This window comes from Theropithecus gelada, chromosome 10 (assembly GCF_003255815.1).
Source record: "Theropithecus gelada isolate Dixy chromosome 10, Tgel_1.0, whole genome shotgun sequence".
NCBI classification, from domain to species: Eukaryota; Metazoa; Chordata; class Mammalia; order Primates; family Cercopithecidae; genus Theropithecus; species Theropithecus gelada.
In genome coordinates, this window is record NC_037678.1 from 77,272,761 (window position 1) to 77,293,096 (window position 20,336).

Genomic DNA, 20,336 nt, shown 5'->3' on the forward strand with positions numbered 1-20,336 from the left:
AATTCCTTGATTGGCTGCACTCCGCCCCTCCCCTCCCGTCTTGCCGCTTCTTTGAGCGGAAGTTGGATCATTGAAGCGCCAAAAAAGAATTTAGGGGAACACCTGATTTTCTTTGAGGCACGATTGCGGCGCTGTACGCTACAGATACTTTCTGGAAGCTGCGGTGGGGAAACTGAGTTTCCCGAGCCGTTGAGAAAGATGGGATTCAGCACCGCGCAGGGACCACAGGAAAGCTGCGGCTGAAGAGAACCGCGGACTTGGCAGGAGCCGCCTGAGGAGCTCAGATCTCGGAGACTCTTAGTCCCGTTGTGCTTCTTTACGGGACGGGGGAAGGGAGAATCCAGCCGGACAGATCTGCGCGTATCCTGGAGCCGGCCCAGTTGTGAACTAGGAGAAGTTTGGGACCTCTGACCCAAGCAAGTAAGAACTTAGCCTTAGGAGACGTAAATAAAGTAGTAAAGAAGCACAACTACCCAACTGTTATTTTTTACTCGTTCTCCGGTCCTACCTCTTACGTCTTTTGAATTTGTTACAATTCTCAGCGTATTGTCTCGTTTAAGAAGGGTATGGCACACAGCGTTGTTGAAGGAGCGCCTCAGCTTGGGAGCCTGAAAGAGTTTTATCTCTGTATTGTCAACAAACAACTTTGATCTTGATCGGTTTGCTTAATTTTTTGAGCATCAGTTTCATAATGCGTAATGCCTAGTTAATTATCGGAGCCCTGTCATGCCGTTAAATCGTTAACTTCGTCGTTACTAACTTGTTTTATTAACTAAACCCCTTTTAAGTAAGGATTTGGATAGGTTATTTTATAATGAATTGCAGTGCAGTGTACAGGTATATCTTTATTGTATACTTAGGGTATGAATCATTTTTAAGTAGATTTGTATTTTAAAAGAACGATTTTGGATTTACAGAAAAATTGCACAAAAAGTGGATGTGACACTGCAGGATTGACTGTAAGAAGCTATGATGATGTATCCCTAGTGTCTCACAGGCCAGAATTATGTTCATCCTGTCCTGCCCTATAATAATAAGTCTCAAATACTGCGAATAAGTTTTCGTAGAGTTAATTACCTGTCCTATTTTCATGTCTGTGATGGGTACTTCTTGTAAACAGGTACAGTACCTGTCCTTATTTTTAACCTATGAGCGTCTAGTATACTTAAACCATATTTAATAGTTATTAAACTATTATGGTATACCTTAAAAAGTGATAGAGATTAGAAACTTAACTTGGGTCTTGTATCACAGGTGCACAACTTTGCAAGCCTGTTTGCTAGTCTTGAACCTAGAATACATTAATTTTTCCTTTTTTATTACATTAATACATTTTTAGGAGCACTTTTCCTTATAGTTTTGGTGAAGACCTTTTTAATATCTGTCTTTTAGGAGAAATGAATAGAGAGTATAGAGGCAGAGGATTTGGACGAGGAAGATTTCAAAGCTGGAAAAGAGGAAGAGGTGGCGGGAACTTCTCAGGAAAATGGAGAGAAAGAGGACACAGACCTGATCTGAGTCAAACCACAGGAAAACATACTTCTGGTAGGTGAGGTCAATGATTGATGAATTTTTTTCACTTAATGAAGGAAGCAATTCGTGTCTATCATACAAGGCGGTTTATCTCATGCTTCGGTTTGTCTTTTATTTCATGCTACTCCTTAGTAAGTATTTGAACATCGATGTCCCAGATTCTTACTCGAACCTCTAATTTGGATATTCTATTAATGAGAGTCTCATTTGGAAAGAGAAGCACATTGGGAAAATGTTGACTCTGTTTCTACCAACCTAGTATTTTATTTTTTTCAGAACAAACCCCACAGTCTTTGCTTTCAACAAAGACCCCACAGTCAATGCAGTCAACATTGGATCAGCTCATACCATATAAAGGCTGGAAGCTTTATTTCTCTGAAGGTAGGGTTAAAAAAGTGCTAAAAAGCACCATAAATCATATTTTCTTAACTTGTCTTTGGATGCTATATCTTGTATTAGTATAATTCACTTACTAACATATACCTGCTTTAATCTTAGTTCACCCAAACAATTAAATGATGTTTATGTTTCAAAAGCATTTTAGACTTTGTATCAGTCAGGAAAGCAGAGACCATACGGATATTTCAAAAAGGGGACTTAATACAAGAAATTGGATACAAAAATGGAAGACTGAAAGAGTAGAAAGGAAATACTGAGGTAACCCCCCAGAAAGTAGTAACTTGAGGAAGCAGCAACCATCCTTATAGCTAAGAGAATAAAAGAAGTTCTGAGGTTACCAGAATGTGGGAATTCAAAGGTTGGAGAGGTCACAGCATAGCTGTTATTTTGACTTTTGAGGGGCACCCTACAAACCTATGCTTAGACTTCTGAAGGCTACCTTACAGAGCTGTACTCAGACCACAAGGCAAATGAAGCTGCTTGCCACTGGTAACTGAGGGGGCATGACTCAGTGGTGCTTGGAACTGGAGGCTAGCACTATCGTTATGCAGCTGCAGAGATGCTGAAAAAAATTGCAAACAATAATAAATTCCTTTCTCTCTTACTGCCACCTTCTACACTCTAAAGTGCCTTCAACTGGCAGAATTTAAAGAGAATCTGAGACATGTAGGGTACAGATCTGAATTATAGCATCACAGAGCAGAAAGAACTGGGCTTGAAATCAAGGAACAATAACAAATAGAGCTTTGTGTAGAAACACAGGTAAGGAATCTCCCTTTGATAATTAAGAATACCAGTTAACCTACATCAGTGTGTATAGGTGCAGGGAACTGTCTTTTCTGTGCTCTTAAAATACCCATTTGTTGCCGGGCGCGGTGGCTCAAGCCTGTAATCCCAGCACTTTGGGAGGCCGAGATGGGCGGATCACAAGGTCAGGAGATCGAGACCATCCTGGCTAACCCGGTGAAACCCCGTCTCTACTAAAAAATACGAAAAACTAGCCGGGCGAGGTGGCGGGCGCCTGTAGTCCCAGCTACTCTGGAGGCTGAGGCAGGAGAATGGCGTGAACCCGGGAGGCGGAGCTTGCAGTGAGCTGAGATCCGGCCACTGCACTCCAGCCTGGGCGACAGAGCGAGACTCCGTCTCAAAAAAAAAAAAAAAAAAAAAAAAAAATACCCATTTGTTTCTTAGGTCTCATAAGGGGTGTGTGTGTGTATACTTTTTTTTTAATCACTAGATTGTTGAGGTCCAGGACCCTCCCGTACCAGGCACTCAGTAGTCATTTTGTGAATGAATAGAATACTTTACAAGTGTTTTCTTTATTGGAAACCTGTTCGCTTTTTTCCTTCAGTAGAATCTGTTTCATGAATGATCTTTTGTTCCTTAGGATGTATTAGGCACCGGCACTCACATTGTTCCCCTGGCAGGTAGCTCAGAACACTATAAGTGATTTTTGGACAGTCCTAAAGATGGAGTTCAAGCGGGGCCTTAGCCTTCACCATCTGTTCTTTCAAACTACTTTATTGTACTGTTCTTCTGTGAGAGACATATTTGAAAATGTAGAACTTTAAAGTGTAAAAAAAAAAAAATGCTTTTCAGTTTGGCCACCACGGTCAAGCGTTGTTGGTCTGTCTCCTGATCTCAGGAAAGACTGTGATTGTCTTCAGTTCTGTTTCAGAATAAGAGCTTAATTTATGTGTCTGGCTTTGACTTTATTGTAATTTTTGGTTTAAGCTTATTGTCTAAATTATTTGAACTAACATGTCCTGTTAGGTGTCAAAGATGCAAAACAAAGTTTCCCAGATAGTGGGGCTTTTAGAGAGAGAAGAGTTTCTGTCTGCATTTCACATTATGCAAACCTAAATTTGTTTTAGAATCTTAAGTTTACATTCTATACCAGTTTTTATATGAATGCAATCAAAATACAAAGCAATTAGAAAAAAATCATCTGCCATGTATATAGTGCTGCTTTTGTCTCATGAAAAATATGCATGTACATGTGTGATTATAGTGCTAATGCCATGTTTGTTGGATTAGTTTACAGCGATAGCTCTCCTTTGATTGAGAAGATTCAAGCATTTGAAAAATTTTTCACAAGGCATATTTATTTGTATGACAAGGTAAGATTCCTCTACAGCAAAGCTGCCAGTCGTGTGCCATCTTATCAATGTATTTGAGGTACTTGTGATTATGGTCACAGGCACTGGAGTCAGACTGTGTTGGTTCAGACCTCAGTTCTGCCACTTACTGGCAGTCTGGACTTTGATTAAATCAATTACTTCTCTGTGCCTCGGTTTTCTTTCATTTGGAGATAGAGGTATAGATACCTACCTTAAAGGATTGTTGAGAGGCATCAATACATTAATATATTTGAAATATCAGAACCATGCTTGGCACAAAGCTTATACTTATGTGGTACTTACCATTATCACATATAAACATTGTATGCTTTCTCAAAGTGTATAACAGAATGCTCAGTTAATGGTAATTGACTACAGAAAAGCAATTATTGTTTTCATACTTTCTATTTTATAGGATGAAATAGAAAGAAAGGGAAGTATTTTGGTGGATTTTAAAGAACTGATAAAAGACGATGAAGTAACTAACTTGATACCAGATACAGCAAATGAACTAAGAGATGCACCTGAGAAAACTTTGGCTTGCATGGGTTTGGCAATACATCAGGTAACTATATGTCTTATGCATACTTTTGTCTAAACTTTTTTAACATTTGCACACACATGCACACCTTGTCTAAGTTTAAAGGAAGATTTTACAGTGACTGTACCTTCTATAAGAGATACTTAGCTTTTACAAAAAGATGTTGGCTAGAATTGAGAGGTTGCAATACCATTCTGAAAGATACCATTCATTCTATATACAACAGCTTATGTAATGAAATATTTACTTCTAACTCATTTGGATTTGCTTAATCTTGCTAAAGATTGTGCAGAAATTAAACCTTCCTTTCAAGAAGTTATACAGTCTCATAGGGAAGATAAGACAAGGAATCATGGTGTTATCAGTTACGATCTTAGAGCAAAAAAGAGCAACCTTAGATTTAGGTTCTGTGGCATGAGGCAAACCACTGAGTGTCCCTGTATGTCAAATGTGAATAACAATTTGTACTGTGCCTGCCTGAGTTTTTTTCAGGGTCAGGTAATACAACATATATGAAAACACTTTAAATTTTTTAAATTTTTTAAATTTATTTTTTATTTATTTTTTTGAGGTGGAGTCTCGCTGTGTTGCCAGGCTGGAGTACAGTGGCACGATCTCGGCTCACTGCAACCTCTGCCTCCCGGGTTCAAGTGATTCTCTTGCCTCAGCCTCCCAAGTAGCTGGGACTACAGGTGTGCACCACCATGCCCAGCTAAGTTTTGGATTTTTAATAGAGATGGGGTTTCACCATGTTGACCAGGGATGGTCTTGATCTCTTGACCTTGTGATCCACCCGCCTTGGCTTCCCAGAGTGCTAGGATTACAGGCATGAGCCACCGTGCCCGGCCAAAAACATTTTTGAGGCTAGCAAGCAGATAAATGCTTCAAGGTAATGTGTAGTAAATCTCAGGACAGGCATACACAAAGTGCTGGGGCATTCAGAGGGGCATTCTCCTACCTCTTACATGTGCTATTCATTCAACGTAGAATCCCCTTCCCCTCACATAGATTATTTGGGCCTAGCTCAGTTGTCTCTCTGTAAAACCTTTCTCGTGACAACTTTTCGAAACTTGCATGGTATTTTGTCTGTACATCTTTATGGTCCTTATAACAATTAACAGCTATATATGTGCATCTTATTTTGCCTCTTAGGTTGTCAGCAAACTGCGGTACACAAGTGGTATTAAATGTTTGTTTATTTGTTTATTTATTTTGAAATGGAGTTTTGTTCTTGTTGCCCAGGCTGGAGTGCAATGGTGTCATCTTGGCTCACTGCAACCTCTGCCTCCTGGGTTTAAGCGATTCTCCTGCCTCAACCTCCCAAGTAGCTGGGATTATAGGCATGCACCACCACGCTCAGTTGATTTTTGTATTTTTAGTAGAGATGGGGTTTCACCATGTTGGTCGGGCTGGTCTCAACACCTGACCTCAGGTGATCCACCCACTTTGGCCTCCCAAAGTGCTGGGATAACAGGTGTGAGCCACCGTGCCCAGCCTGTTTATATTATTTAATGTTAAATGCCAAGGGAGTGAGTATTAGGTATTTTAAAGGTCATTTTTATTTTCTCTGTCTTGACTGATCAGTGAATATAGAGAAACAGGAATGCTTTTTTTTTTTTTTTTAATTAGAATCAAGAGGTGATGGTTTTTAGGACTACTATAAGGGCTTTTAATGTTAGGTTTAGTTGGGACAGAAAGTAGCAGACTGGGATGCTGGAGTTTTTCAGTCCAGGGACAGCAAAATCCAAAGTAAAAGATCCACTATAAAGTAAGTAGTCATAATTAAATATTAGATTTTTAAAGGACTGTTAAAGTTTTCTGTTTTTATTCTGTTTCTGTCCATAAACTTTATATTCTCTATAAAAATGGAGTTCTGTATAAAGAGGATATTTTGTTTTCCAACTTCAGAGTAAACATCTGTCCTGTTTAGGTATTAACTAAGGACCTTGAAAGGCATGCAGCTGAGTTACAAGCCCAGGAAGGATTGTCTAGTGATGGAGAAACAATGGTAAATGTGCCACATGTTCATGCAAGGTGAGGAATTTGACATATTAAATTACTATTACTTAGAATGGGACCTTGAAGGCCGTTTAAGAATGAGAACCCTCATTTTATAAGAACAAGGAAATCGGTAAAAAGGACATGAGTTCCTTGCCATCTCACTGATCATCACACTGAAGTAAACTCATTGAAAATTATTCAAAGACATCATGACAGATACTTCCTAAATAAGGAAGAAAATGTTGATTTTCTAACCTGCAAATTTTTGTAAACATTGATTTTGGATGTGAACTTATCAAGACCCTGCTGTGTAAGTTTAATAATCCATGTATGGGTTGAGTATCCCTAATCTGAAAATCTGAAATCTGAAATGCTCCAGAATTCAAAACTTTGAGCCCTGACACGACACTGAAAGGAAAGGTTCATTGGAGCATTTCAGATTTTTGAATTAGGGATACTCAACTAGTAATATTGCCAATATTTGAAAGTCCAAAAAATCCAAAATACTTCTGGTCCCACACATTTTGGATAAGGGATATACTCAGTCTGTAATATACAAAGTGGTGTGTATTTTGTTCAATTATTAGGTTTCTATTAGATACAAGAGAATAAATGAAATTATTTTGTTTTTCTTGAATTCATCCTTAAGATTTTAAATTCATTAGAAGAATTCATTATAAGTTAATCATCGGAGTTTTGTATTTCTTTTCCAGAATTTATAGAAGGCAATTTCCTAGCAGTTCTTTAAAAAGAACTTAGAAACCCAAAGGTTTTTAAATCTAGATTTTCCTTTTGGCATTATTTTTTTCCTTAAATTTTTTTTTTCTTTTTTCCTTGAGAACAGCCTGTGAGATAAAAAGAAAAAGGAAGATTTAGTGTTGTGTCTTTCTAAGAATGGTTTGGCTGGGCACGGTGGCTCACGCCTGTAATCCCAGCACTGGGAGTCTGAGGCAGGCGGATCACTAGGTCAAGAGATCGAGACCATCCTGGCCAACATAGTGAAACCCCATCTCTACTAAAAATACAAAAATTAGCTGGGTGTGATGGCACGCACCTGTAATCACAGCTACTCGGGAGACTGAGGCAGGAGAATCGCTTGAACCTGGGAGGCAGAGGTTGCAGTGAGCCGAGGTCGCACCACTGCACTCCACCCTGGTGACAGAGCGAGACTCTGTCTCGAGAAAACAAAACAAAACAAGAATGGTTTAATTCTTGTGAGATTTCTGATATATCGAAAGGATGATTTGGTTTGAGAATTCCATAGTTACTCCTAAAAGAAACTTGTGAAAATATAAAAAACATCAAGTTTCTGTTTTGTCTTTAGGGTGTACAACTATGAGCCTTTGACACAGCTCAAGAATGTCCGAGCAAATTACTATGGAAAATACATTGCTCTAAGAGGGACAGTGGTTCGTGTCAGTAATATAAAGCCTCTTTGCACCAAGATGGCTTTTCTTTGTGCTGCATGTGGAGAAGTTCAGAGTTTTCCTCTTCCAGATGGAAAATACAGTCTTCCCACAAAGGTAATATGTTCTTGAACTGCTTCTTTGTTTATCTTGGTAAAGAAGGCAAATCAGAATACAGAAAACATTTCCCAGTGTTCCTGAACACAGAGCTTATTTTTATTTTTTACTTTTGATTTTCTGCTTTTATATTATGAAATACTTCAGGGTAAGAAAAATATAGAAATAAATAAAACATTCCACTACTCGTAACCCCGAATTTACGTTTTTCAGCTCCAAATACATTTTTTAGTGATATAAAGCATTACTGGCACAATTAGTGTCTGTGTTTTACCCTTTACCTGTACCATTCCCAGGGATGATCATTATCCTGAAGTTATTATCATATGCATCTCTTCCATTCATATTTCTGTTGACTTCTAGGTATACACACCAAGTTTTTTTTTTTCCCTTTATTTCTTCTACTATTTAGAAGTGATGGGTTTTTTAAAATCTTTATTAGCCTTTATTAAACTAGATTTTAAAACTATGGAAAAGTGCAGAGAATAGTGTAATTAACATTTATCTACTCTATGATTTGGCAAATATTAATGATTTGTTGTTTTAGTTTATTTTGTAACAAAAATATGGTTACATAGTTAAAGTTGAAGTCTCTCTGTTCTCAGTTTTATTCCCTTTATTTGCTCCCCAGATGCAACCACTATTCTGAAATTTGCGTGTGTTCTTCAAGTTTACATTTTTATTCTTGACTATGTATGTAGAGTTAGTTTTTTGTATTGCGTTTACGTAAATGGTATACTGAATGTAACATGCAGCTGTTTTTTTACTTGGTTATTTTGAAGTTCTACCTATTTTAATACATATCGAATTCTTTTATTTTTACTGTTGTGGAGTGTTGCTTTAAATAAATAGCCACTATTCATCCATTTTCCTGGAGGTAGACAATTGTGCTCTTTCCAGTTTTTTATAATTACAAATGATACTACAGAGAACATTCTTGTACATGTTTCCTTAGCAGAGGAACACTAAGTTGTAGGCTGCACTTTTTTTTTTTTTTTGAGACGGAGTCTTGCTCTGTTGCCCAGGCTGGAGTGCAGTGATGAGATCTCGGCTCACCGCAACCTCCGCCTCCCGGGTTCAAGCAATTCTTCTGCCTCAGCCTCCCGAGTAGCTGGGACTACAGGCACGCGCCACCATGCCTGGCTAATTTTTCTATTTTTAGTAGAGACAGGGTTTTACTGTGTTGGCCAGGCTGGTCTCAAACTCCTGACCTCGTGATCCGCCTGCCTCAGCCTCCCAAAGTGCTGGGATTGGCCGGCTGTACTTATTTTTAACTGCATTAGGTGTTACCAAATTACTTTCCAGGGTATTGTTCCCAACTTAAATCCCTGCTGGTAGTGTTAAGCAGTTACCATTTCTCCATACTTTCAGTAACACTTGGTATTGTTAGACTTGTACATTTTTGACAGTTTGGTAGGTGTAAATAATACTGCATTTATAATGTGAATTTTTCTGATTTCTGTTGTGGTTGAGCATCTTTTCATATCTTTACTGGCCATTCAGTTTCTTTCTTTATTGAGTTTTCTATTTATATCTAATGTTCATTTTCCTGTTTATTGGTTTATTCTTTAATTTTGTGTTTTAGAGATGGTGTCTCATTCTGTTGCCCAGGCTGGAGTGTAGTGACATGATCATAGCTCATAGCAACCTTGAACTCCTGGGCTCAAGTGATCCTCCCATCTCAGCTTCCCAAGTAGTTGGGACTACAGGTGCCAGCCACTGTGCCTGGTTCTATTAGTTTATTGATAGGAGTTCTTTATACATTCTAGATACTAATTATTGTTGATTATGTACATTAGATATTTTCTGCCTGTCTTTGGTTTGTCTTTTAACTTTGTGGGTTTTTTTGTTGTACAGTTTTACATTTTGACATCAAATTGTTATCTTTTCTTCCATAACTTGTACATTTTATGCCCTGCTTAAGAAGCCGTTCTTCGGCTGGGCGTGGTGGCTCATGCCTGTAATCTCAGCACTTTGGGAGGCCGGGGCGGGCGGATCACCTGAGGTTGGGAGTTCGAGACCAGCCTGACCAACATGGAGAAACCCCATCTCTACTAAAAATACAAAATTAGCCAGGCGTGGTGGCGCATGCCTGTAATCCCAGCTACTCGGGAGGCTGAGGCAGGAGAATCGCTTGAACCCGGGGGGTGGAGGTTGCAGTGAGCCGAGATCACGCCATTGCACTCCAGCCTGGGCAACAAGAGCGAAACTCTGCCTCAATAAATACATAAATAAATAAATAAATAAATAAGAAGCCCTTTTCACTCAAGCATTATAAACATATTTCCTGCATTTGCTTCTAATAATCCTAAGTTTTGTTTTTTATCTTTAGATCTTTTGTCCATCTGGAATTTAAGGCATTGGTGAATGGCATAAAACTAGGAATTTAAGCTGGGCATGGTGGCATGCACCTGTAGTCCCAACTACTCAGTAGTCTGAGGCAGGAGGATCGCTTGAGCCCTGGAGTTTGAGACTAGCCTGTGCAGCATAGTGAGACCCCCATCTCTTAAAAAAACAAGCTAGTGATCTAATTTTTAGGTGAAAAGCTATTTGTCCTGACACCATTTATTAATTAAGCCCTCATTACCATGGATGTATAATGTTTCCTCGGTGGTACCCAGAGTCATCTTTATCACCATTGGGCTTTAATAAATTTAACATTTGCTAAATTTTTGCTCATGTAAAGGTTTGAATCCTTAGTGAGGTAAATAATCCCTTGAAGAATTAAAAAGGGAAATGTAAGATGTTTGAAATTCCTAAGGCTTCTTGCTCTTACTGGAAGAAGAGGGTATATGAGATTCAGCTATTGGTTCTGAATAATCAGTGGTGTTGACAGATGGGTTTCATGTGGTGTTTGTCTTGGCTTAAGGTTCAAGGTACAGCCTTGAGCTCAGAGGCCAGAATTCAAATCCTGATTTAAACCAGGTATTTTCTTCCTTTTATTTTGAAGACGGGCTCTCACTCTGTCACCCAAGCTGGAGTACAGTGACATGAATACAGCCCACTGCAGCCTCGACCTCCTTAAATCAGATATTTTCTAGACAGTATTTGTACAGGGTATTTTCATGCTCTCTAATAAAGTAGGTAGTAGCATTGACTCATGAGTGATGTCGTGAAGAGGTCCTTCATTTGTCTGAACTGTAGGGATTTGAAGTGACAGAAAGATGGCTGTTTCAGTTGATCTCTTTTCCAGCCGCTATTGCTGCATAACACATCACCCCAAAACTCAATGGCTGAAAATAAAGCCAATCATTTTATTCTTATGATTCCTGTGGGTCAGGAGTTTGGAAGAACTACTCAACTGGCTAGTTCTAGCTCCAGGCCTCTCATGGAGTTGTAGTCAGATTGTGGCTGGAGTACAGCAAGGTGGCTGGGGACTGGCCAGGCATCCTCTTCTCCATGTGGCTGTGTGGGCTAGTTTGGGCTTCTTGCACACGGTATAGCAGCTCAGGGTGCTCAGTCTGCTTATATGGCTGCTGACAGCTTCAAGGCAAGAAGTCCAGTTGGTAGGCAGAAATGGCCTTGCCTTTTGTGAGCTAATCTCAGAAGTTGTGCAACATCACTCTGTCACATTCTGTTGGTTACAGAGTGAGTCACAAGCCTTCTCAAATTCCAGGAGAAGGAATTAGCCTCCGTTTCTTAATGGAGGAGTAACAAGATTCTAAAAAGGTCAAAGAGAAATATTGTTGCAATCATATTTGGTAAGTACAGTCTGCCACAGTCTGAATTTATAAATGCGTCTTGAGATCCAAACACCAAACAAGTGCCTGTGTGGTGTAATAAATATTACACTATACAGAAAGTGCAAAAGGAGCCTAGATGAGAAAGCTGGGGATTAAAGAAAACTCTGGAAAGCCTTTTGAAAAGGAGAGGATTGGCACTGGGCATGTGGGACAGAATGAGAGGGGGCGTTCAAGGAGCGAGAGGTGGCACGAGCACAGAGGAGCAGTAAGTGCTTCCTGTGGGAGGCAAGGAAAGCACCTTGCATACCCATAGCAGGGTAAGAACAGTAAGCGAGAAGGATCAGTTGGAAAGTGCCTCAAAAGCTCTTGATACTAAATTGTTGCAGGAGAAAATAGTCCTTGGATTTTGCTTTACTAGCATCGTGAGACCAACTTTTAAAACAATGTTAAATGAAATGTTTTAACTGAATTTTCCTGAGGTGTGATTATAGTTTATCAAAATCTGAATGTGAATTACTTTTGTTTCATTCAGTGTCCTGTGCCTGCATGTCGAGGCAGGTCATTTACTGCTCTCCGCAGCTCTCCTCTCACAGTTACAATGGACTGGCAGTCAATCAAGTAAGCAATCTGTTACATAAAAGGCAGGCTTTAGATGTCACACTGTTGAGTAAATCCTTAATTTTGCTGTATTATATTGTACGTTTTATCTAAACAATGACAAAGTGTATAATAGTGTATAGTAGACGGTTTATTTGATGAAGAGTTTGTATGTTAAAATAATTGTCTTTTTTTTTTTTTTTAAGAAGGAGTCTTGCTCTGTCGCCCAGGCTGCAGTGCAGTGGCACGATCTTGGCTCACTGCAAGCTCCACCTCCCGGGTTCACACCGTTCTCCTGCCTCAGCCTCCCGAGTAGCTGGGACTACAGGCGCCCGCCACCACACCTGGCTAATTTTTTTGTATTTTTAGTAGAGATTTAGTTTAGAGGTTTCACCGTGTTAGCCAGGATGGTCTTGATCTCCTGACCTTGTGATCCGTCCGCCTTAGCCTCCCAAAGTGCTAGGATTACAGGCATGAGCCACCACTCCTGGCTGAAATAATTGTCTTTATTTGAAATTTATTGTCTGTCAGATTCCAGAAAGGATTAATTATGCAAATATTATGTCCTACTGAGAAATAGTTGATTTTATATCTCAATTATGTGATTAATTGAACTGGATATAGGCCATAAGCAAAGTTGTATGATTCATTCCATAATAAGCTGTGATAGAAATAATATTGTTTTGAAGTTTTCAGATAAAGACTTCCTTTGAAATGGCATGTTTCATTTTATGTTCTCAATGTTGCAATGGGGCATTTTACTATAGGTTTTTTTTTTTTTTTTTTTGCAAGTCAGAGTTTTCTTTGTGTATGTATTTTTCATCCTGTAATTGATTCAGTTTTTTCTAGCTGTAGACCTGTAGCTCATCCCTAAATATAAAATAACGAATGGTTTTGAAGTCAGTGCTCTCTAGGAAACCTGGCTGAAATGAGATGGTCCTAAAAACTAAGAACCTAGGGAAAAGATAAGATGGTCTGCTACTAACTGCTTCACCCCCTTCTTCCCTGAAAAATTAAGACCAACATGTGTAATAATTGTACTATAGTGAGATCTTTACAAACACCCCGTTTTATAAGAGGAAAAGTTTAAGACTCTTGAGTATGATCGTGTAGCCTATGAGTATAGTAAAGCCTAATTTCCAACCCAGTCTGTGGGACTTTTACCACTTAAGAGGGACAAAGGGTTAGTCGAGGTAGTGAGTTATTTCCATTGATTATTCAGAGTCACTTACAGATCAAACTCCTTGTTCTACTCTTTCCTTCCTTCTCACTACTGCATGTGACTTATCTTTAAAAAGTGGGTCTGGGGGGGTGAATTGATGGTGAAGTGGTGAGTGAACTTGAGCAGGGTTTGAAGTCATGCAGGTTAGGTGGATGCCAGCACCTGGCCCATGACCTGAAAAACATTGAGAGGTAATCTAGATGTATGATGAATGTATTCCAAAGTTATTATTTTAATGTTCAATGATTGTACTTACATTAATTATTAAGTAAAAAATGCTTTAATGTAATAACATGTACATGTTTTTAAAAATTCAATCAGTGTGGAAAGGCACAGTCCCCACAACTTGCTGTTACATTATACATAACTTTAGATACCATTCTTGCGTGTCTTTCATCCTTCGCTTTACTGCATTCATTCTATGTGAGCTGAGGACTTTAGAAACATACTTGTTCTTTTATCTTCCACTTCTAGACTTTCTCAGTTTTGACATTACTTTAAATTGTCAAGGTTTATCTTTTGTCTTCTAATTGTCTTCCAGACTTTATTTATAGGTCATGTCTAACAACAACAATAAAGCAGGCATTTGCATTTTTATGTTAATAAAAATGCCTGATATGGCATTCCCACAGATAAATAATATGAGCTTCTGACTTCTCCCACTATCTTTTCTATTCCTACTTGCATCCTCAGTAGTCGAAGCCGGTGCTGAATCTGGCTGTACAGTTAACCCTTTAGCAAGAAACCTAGCACATGCAGAAGTGTCTGTGGATCTGACCATCTTCACGCTCCACTTGGCAGGTGTCTCTTCCATTTTAGGGGCCAATAACTTTATTACCACAATAATTAACATAAAACCTCCAGCTTTGTCCCAATACGGAACACCCCTTTTCGTCTGATAAGTCCTCATTATGGCGGTCCTTCTACTCCTTTCCCTTGCCATTTTATTAACATAAAAAATGTAAATACAGCTCAACAAAGAACCAAGTGAAGTGATCAAATGCCAAGCAAAGGAGATGTAATTTATGTCCCTGGGTTTTGTAGTTTTGTTTTGTTGGTTTTTACCCCTTAAATGAAAATAACCCAAGCATCAAATTATCTTTTCTTATACTCTGCTAGTTATTTGGAATTATCCCACATTTTAGTGTGCATCATATTTGGACTGTAACTTTGCTGTTTAGTACTTTATTTTTCCTAAGGTCTCTGAGTGCTGGTTTTACTTCTTAGAGTATGCCTCTGCCATTTCATCATAATTTTCCATTCTCTCTTAAATATACTATGGAATACATGGAATCCACCTTTTATTCTTAAAAAACAAAAACAAAAAAACACACTTTCCTTCTGCTTGAGTCTGGATCAGTAGTTCTCCAGACCTGCATTCCTGCTTCATCCTGGGATGTTGCTTCATTGCACATTTTGTTTTTCTAAGGAGTGTTCTCAGTAAATTTTCAGAAAGTATACATGACAGGTAAAAAGTTCTAAGCCCTTGCATGTCTGAAAATGTCTTTATTTGGATCTTAGTCTGGCTAAGAGTTTGCCAGCTATCGAAGTCTATTTGGTTTTAATTTTCTCTGCTGTTTATGAGAGGTCTGGTGCTGGTCTGATTCTCATTCCTTTGAGGACTGGACTTTTCCTCCTCTTTGTAACCATTTTATCTGTTGTGCTCTGAAACAGTGAAAGTGTATCTAGTTGTCTCTATCCTGCTTGATTGGCAAGGTCTTTTGTCTTCAACTCTAGAATATCTGACTGTTTTCTCATCTTCCTATCAGAGGCAGTCCTTGGATTATTCATCTGTTTTAAATTGTTCCTCATTCTTTCATTTGCTTTGTGCTGTTTTCTAGATTTCTTTGGCTTTTTCTTATATCTTCTCTACAAATGTTTGATTTTTATATACATACTTTAAATTTTCTTGATTTCGTACTTGTATTCCCATAGTTCCCTTTTTATAGCGGCTTATTCCTGTTTTGCGATGGCAATATTTTCTCAAAACTCTTAGGCAGTTTTTTGGTTTTAATGCTCCTGAATTATTGCCATTTAGTTTTCAAATATCTGATGAGGAATGAGAAAGTATTTGAAGTAGGTAGGATAGGTTTCCTTTGCAATTTTTGAGGTAGTAGTTTTTTCTCACAAGACTTCACCTCTGAATACAAAGATAGGGGTTTGGGCTGTCAGATTTTGCTTTATGAATGTGTTTTTGAATTGGAATTGGGTTTCTCAAATGGTAGAATGAAGAGTCTTTGTTCTGAAGCTCTGATATTCTCACTGCACACTTTAGCTCCCTTCACAGAGGAGATGGGTTTGTTTCCTTAGAACAGTGCTCTGGTTTTTGCCAAATGATAAAGTACTCATTCTTCCCCTACCCACTGTCCACTCACCTTCTCCAAAAATTCTCAACAACTATTGTCTTTCAATTGATAACCCTGTTTTCTTCCAGCCATCCACTCCTGCTCTCCATTCCTGCCACATCCAACTTGGAAGCTCCTCTGGGGCTCTGCTAAGAACATTGGGTCCCACTTTTCTTGTACACTTGTAGCTTTTGCCTATGTGTATTCCGGACTTCATTTTGTTTTATCCGTCAATACTTTACCATTTGCTGTTTTCAAAAATTTCATTAATATCTCATTTTCTGATGATACCTCTACATACCCCCAAATTTTTAGTGACTCATTTTGATGGACATTTTAGAGGAAGGCTAGGCAAATACATACACTCATTCCGCTATCTTGAATTGGAAACTGCTGAAGTAATTTTAGATACACCATTAAACTGTTAATAAACAAATCTGCCTTTATCTTGCTCAGCATCATGTGAACTCTGAATAGTTAATGTCTTGCAGAAACCATCCAAAGTAAGTATTCTAACTGAAAACCATTTAAACTTTTTAGAATTCAGGAGTTGATGTCTGATGATCAGAGAGAAGCAGGTCGGATTCCACGAACAATAGAATGTGAGCTTGTTCACGATCTTGTGGATAGCTGTGTCCCGGGAGACACAGTGACTGTTACTGGAATTGTCAAAGTCTCAAATGCAGAAGAAGGTATGGTACAACTCTTTTCATTATTTGTCTCTCAATAATGATTTGTCAACATTCATCTTTTCTAAGATGCTCCTGAATCTCAAATAATTTGAGGAATTTCTTTTGCTTACATAAGATGAAACATTCCCTTTAAAAAAAAACATTTATTTGTAGCTCACTATGACTTTGTTTTATATTCTAGTTGAGTCATTGTAGGGAAAATGAAAATACCAACTATTGTATTTAAAACTTTTAATTTACAGGTTCTCGAAATAAGAATGACAAGTGTATGTTCCTTTTGTACATTGAAGCAAATTCTATTAGTAATAGCAAAGGACAGAAAACAAAGAGTTCTGAGGATGGGTGTAAGCATGGAATGTTGATGGAGTTCTCACTTAAAGACCTTTATGCCATCCAAGAGATTCAAGCTGAAGAAAACCTGTTTAAACTCATTGTCAAGTATGTACGCTGTCATTTAAAATTTTACTACATACATGCATGTTGGGGGTTCTCTTGGCTACAGGTAACAAAAAACTAGTCAAAATGGTTGGCAAACTACAGTCTATGTACCAAATCCAGTGCACCATCCACGTGAGTGTGGCCTATGAACTAAGAATGGTTTTTATATTTTTTAATGGTTGAAAAAATTTAAAAGTATTTCACAACACGTGAACTTATATGAAATTCAGATTTCATCCAAATGTGGTGGCTCATGCTTGTAATCCCAGCACTTTGGGAGGCCGAGGTGGGCGGATCACTTGAGGCCAGGAGTTTGAGACCAGCTGGCCAACATGGTGAAACCCTGTCTTTACTAAAAATACAAAAATTGGCCGGACGTGGTGGCAGGCAGGCGCCTGTAATCCCAGCTGCTTGAGAGGCTGAAGCAGGAGAATCACTTAAACCTGGGAGATGGAGATTGCAGTGAGCCAAGATCGCACCATTGCACTTCAGCCTGGGCAACAAGAGTGAAACTCTGTCTTTAAAAAAAAGGAAAATCAGATTTCAGTGTCCATAAATAAAGTTTTATTGGAACACAGCCACACTCATTGATTTACATAGTGTGCTGCTTTTGTGCGGCAGTGGCAGAGTTGAATAGTTGTGACAGAGAACATATACATGGCTCACATATTTTTGCATTGTCCTTTTATAGAAAAAATTTGCTGATCTCTAGTTTAAACAATACGGAGTGTTTACTATCTTACACAAGAAGTTTGTTGCTCAACAGAAGAGTGAGGTGACAGTGAATTCCAAAGCCACTTCAATTAGTTCTATGTAGGGTGTTGTTCATAGAGATTCAAATAGAAGTAATATATATTCAATAAATATTTGATAATTTTATTTCCATGCTATTGCCATGCCGTGGAGAAGAAGCAAAGTATAGGCATTTTTTGCTTTAGTAGTTAAGAGCTTTTCTTTGGAGACAAACCTAAGTTAGACTCCTGCTTTGGGCATTTACTTCCAGTGTGATCTGGGATACATTACTTAATTTCCCCTTTATTTGTATCACCTTAAAATGGAAATAGTAAGACTTACCTCAGAAGGTTGTTCTAAAGATTAAGTGGGATTTTATAATGTACTTAATTACTGCAACATACTGTTACTTTTGATAATTTTTTGACAATTGTGGGGTAATTTTGAAGAAATCGGAGAAAATGAGAGAGACTGAATAATAGATATATCTAAGAGAGGTGAAGAACTGAGAATGTTTTGAAATACATTGTATTATAAAAAGGGATCTTAGCCAGGCACGGTGGCTCACGCCTGTATTCCCAGCACTTTGGTAGGCTGAGGCGGGTGGATCACCTGAGGTCAAGGAGTTTGAGACCAACCGGACCAATATGGTGAAACCCTGTCTCTACTGAAAATGGAAAAATTAGCTGGGCATGATGGCGGGCACCTGTAATCCTAGCTTTTTGGGAGGCTGAGACAGGAGAATCTCTTGAACCTGAGAGGTGGAGGTTGCAGTGATCTGAGATTGTGCCACTGCACTCCAGCCTAGTGACAGAGCAAGACTCTGTCTCATAAAATAAAATTAAATTAAAAAATAGTGATTTTGTCATGCTTTGCTGTTCAGTAGGCTCAGGTCTGTAAGAGGAGTTGATGCTTTTTCTTTCTGGCTTTAATATGTTAATTAGCCGACTGAGTAAAGAATAGTGCTCCACAGGGGCTTTTTGTCCCTAAATCCTACTTCCCTCTGAATAAATAGCCATCCAGACCCACCCTGGAAGAGAGGCTGCTCTAATCTAGGGTTGCTGGGGTAGTCTGGGAGTGAGTCCTTTGAGCAGGTGGCCAAGGAAGCAACCTGGTTGAGAATCCAAACATCTTTGGTTCCTCTTAATGGTTATAAATTAAATTAAAACTGAATGTTTTTAGTGGTCCCTCTTCTCCCATATTTATAGAAAAGTATGGAAAACTTTAGTTTTCTTCCCACAGTTTGCTTCCCCCCCCCATGTTTGTGATTTCAGCATCAAAACTAGAATTTTTCATGGTCCTCCATTATCAGTCTAGCAGAGATTGGCAAACTAGGCAGGCTGCCTGTTTTTGTAAGTCAAGTTTTATTAAAATACAGCCCCACCCTGTTTACTTACCTTACTGTTCATAGTTGCTTGCAGGTTTACAAGTTGAGTAGTTGTGACTGAGACAGTATAGCCTGCGAAGCTGAAAATACTTCCTGGCCCTTTAAGAAAAAGTTTGTCAACCCAGCCTAGGTGACAGTGGAAGTTTATGTTTTAGTTTAGATTCCTTCAGAAGCAATGATTTGGGTCAACATAGTTTACTTGGGAGGTGATTCTGGAGTTACTGGTAGGGAAATGGGGAAGTGATTGCAGCTAGTGTAGGTGCCTTAACGAACAGGTGACCCACTAGCATCTGGGACATAATCCTCCTGGGCCAGTGGAACACTCCACTGTGGAAAGCCAGCCTCAATATTTTTCCATTTAAGGGCCTACATTTGGGACTGCCCCCAGGAGTATTAAACACCTCAGCACTTCTGGCCTGTCCATCCTGCCTGCTGATGATGCTTGTGTGGCCATAGAAAGGTCTTTGGCAGACAGGTGCAGGTGCCAGTAGGAAGTCGGAACATACTGAACAGTGAGTGCCAAGGGGATACGAGCACACTACCACTTCCTTCTGTGTTTACATATATTAAAAGGGAATAAAGACTCACATTTTACTCCTGGTTTTCTCTCCCACCCTATTTTTGTTTGTTCCTTGTTTATAAATTGACAAATATAAATGTACTGCTTTATACTCTTTTTCTTTTTTAAATTTTTTTTTAGAGACGGTCTTGCTGTGTTGCCTAGGCTGGATTGCAGTGGCACAATCATAGCTCACTGTAGCTTCAAACTCCTGGCCTCAAGTTATTCTCCCACCTCAGCCTCACAAGTAGCTGGGACTAAAGGTGTGTGCCACCACGCCTGGCTAATTTTTAATTTTTTTTTTGTAGATATTGAGGTCTCACTTTGTTGCACAGGCTAGTTTTGCACTTTTGGGCTGAAGCAGTCCTCCCACCTTGGCCTCCCAGAGTGCATGCTGGGATTACAGGCATGAACCTGTAAACCAAAAATAAAATTCTAAGGCCCTCCCACCCATTTCAACAGACTTCCTCCTCAGCCAGGGCTTTCAAGATATAACCTGAAAGACTGATTCAGACCACGAAGGGAAGTGGGGGTCAGACATGCCTTATACCTCTCTGGCATTAA

At 39.0% G+C, this 20,336-nt stretch overlaps 1 protein-coding gene across 2 annotated transcripts in view; it reads left to right on the top strand.

Moving 5' to 3' along the window:
- The first annotated feature begins 18 nt into the window (after positions 1 to 18).
- Positions 19 to 20,336, top strand: part of MCM8 (minichromosome maintenance 8 homologous recombination repair factor) — a 44,499-nt gene continuing 24,181 nt past the window's right edge. The window contains exons 1-10 of one of the 2 annotated variants that reach the window (XM_025399416.1): positions 19 to 420; positions 1,393 to 1,545; positions 1,810 to 1,914; positions 3,970 to 4,052; positions 4,468 to 4,617; positions 6,524 to 6,627; positions 7,919 to 8,117; positions 12,333 to 12,418; positions 16,505 to 16,656; positions 16,899 to 17,094. In XM_025399416.1, coding sequence (XP_025255201.1) covers positions 1,398 to 1,545; positions 1,810 to 1,914; positions 3,970 to 4,052; positions 4,468 to 4,617; positions 6,524 to 6,627; positions 7,919 to 8,117; positions 12,333 to 12,418; positions 16,505 to 16,656; positions 16,899 to 17,094 — 1,223 coding nt within the window. In that variant the 5' untranslated portion in view covers positions 19 to 420; positions 1,393 to 1,397. The remainder of the gene's footprint in view (positions 421 to 1,392; positions 1,546 to 1,809; positions 1,915 to 3,969; positions 4,053 to 4,467; positions 4,618 to 6,523; positions 6,628 to 7,918; positions 8,118 to 12,332; positions 12,419 to 16,504; positions 16,657 to 16,898; positions 17,095 to 20,336) is intronic. The other variant, XM_025399415.1, reaches the window with a different exon arrangement.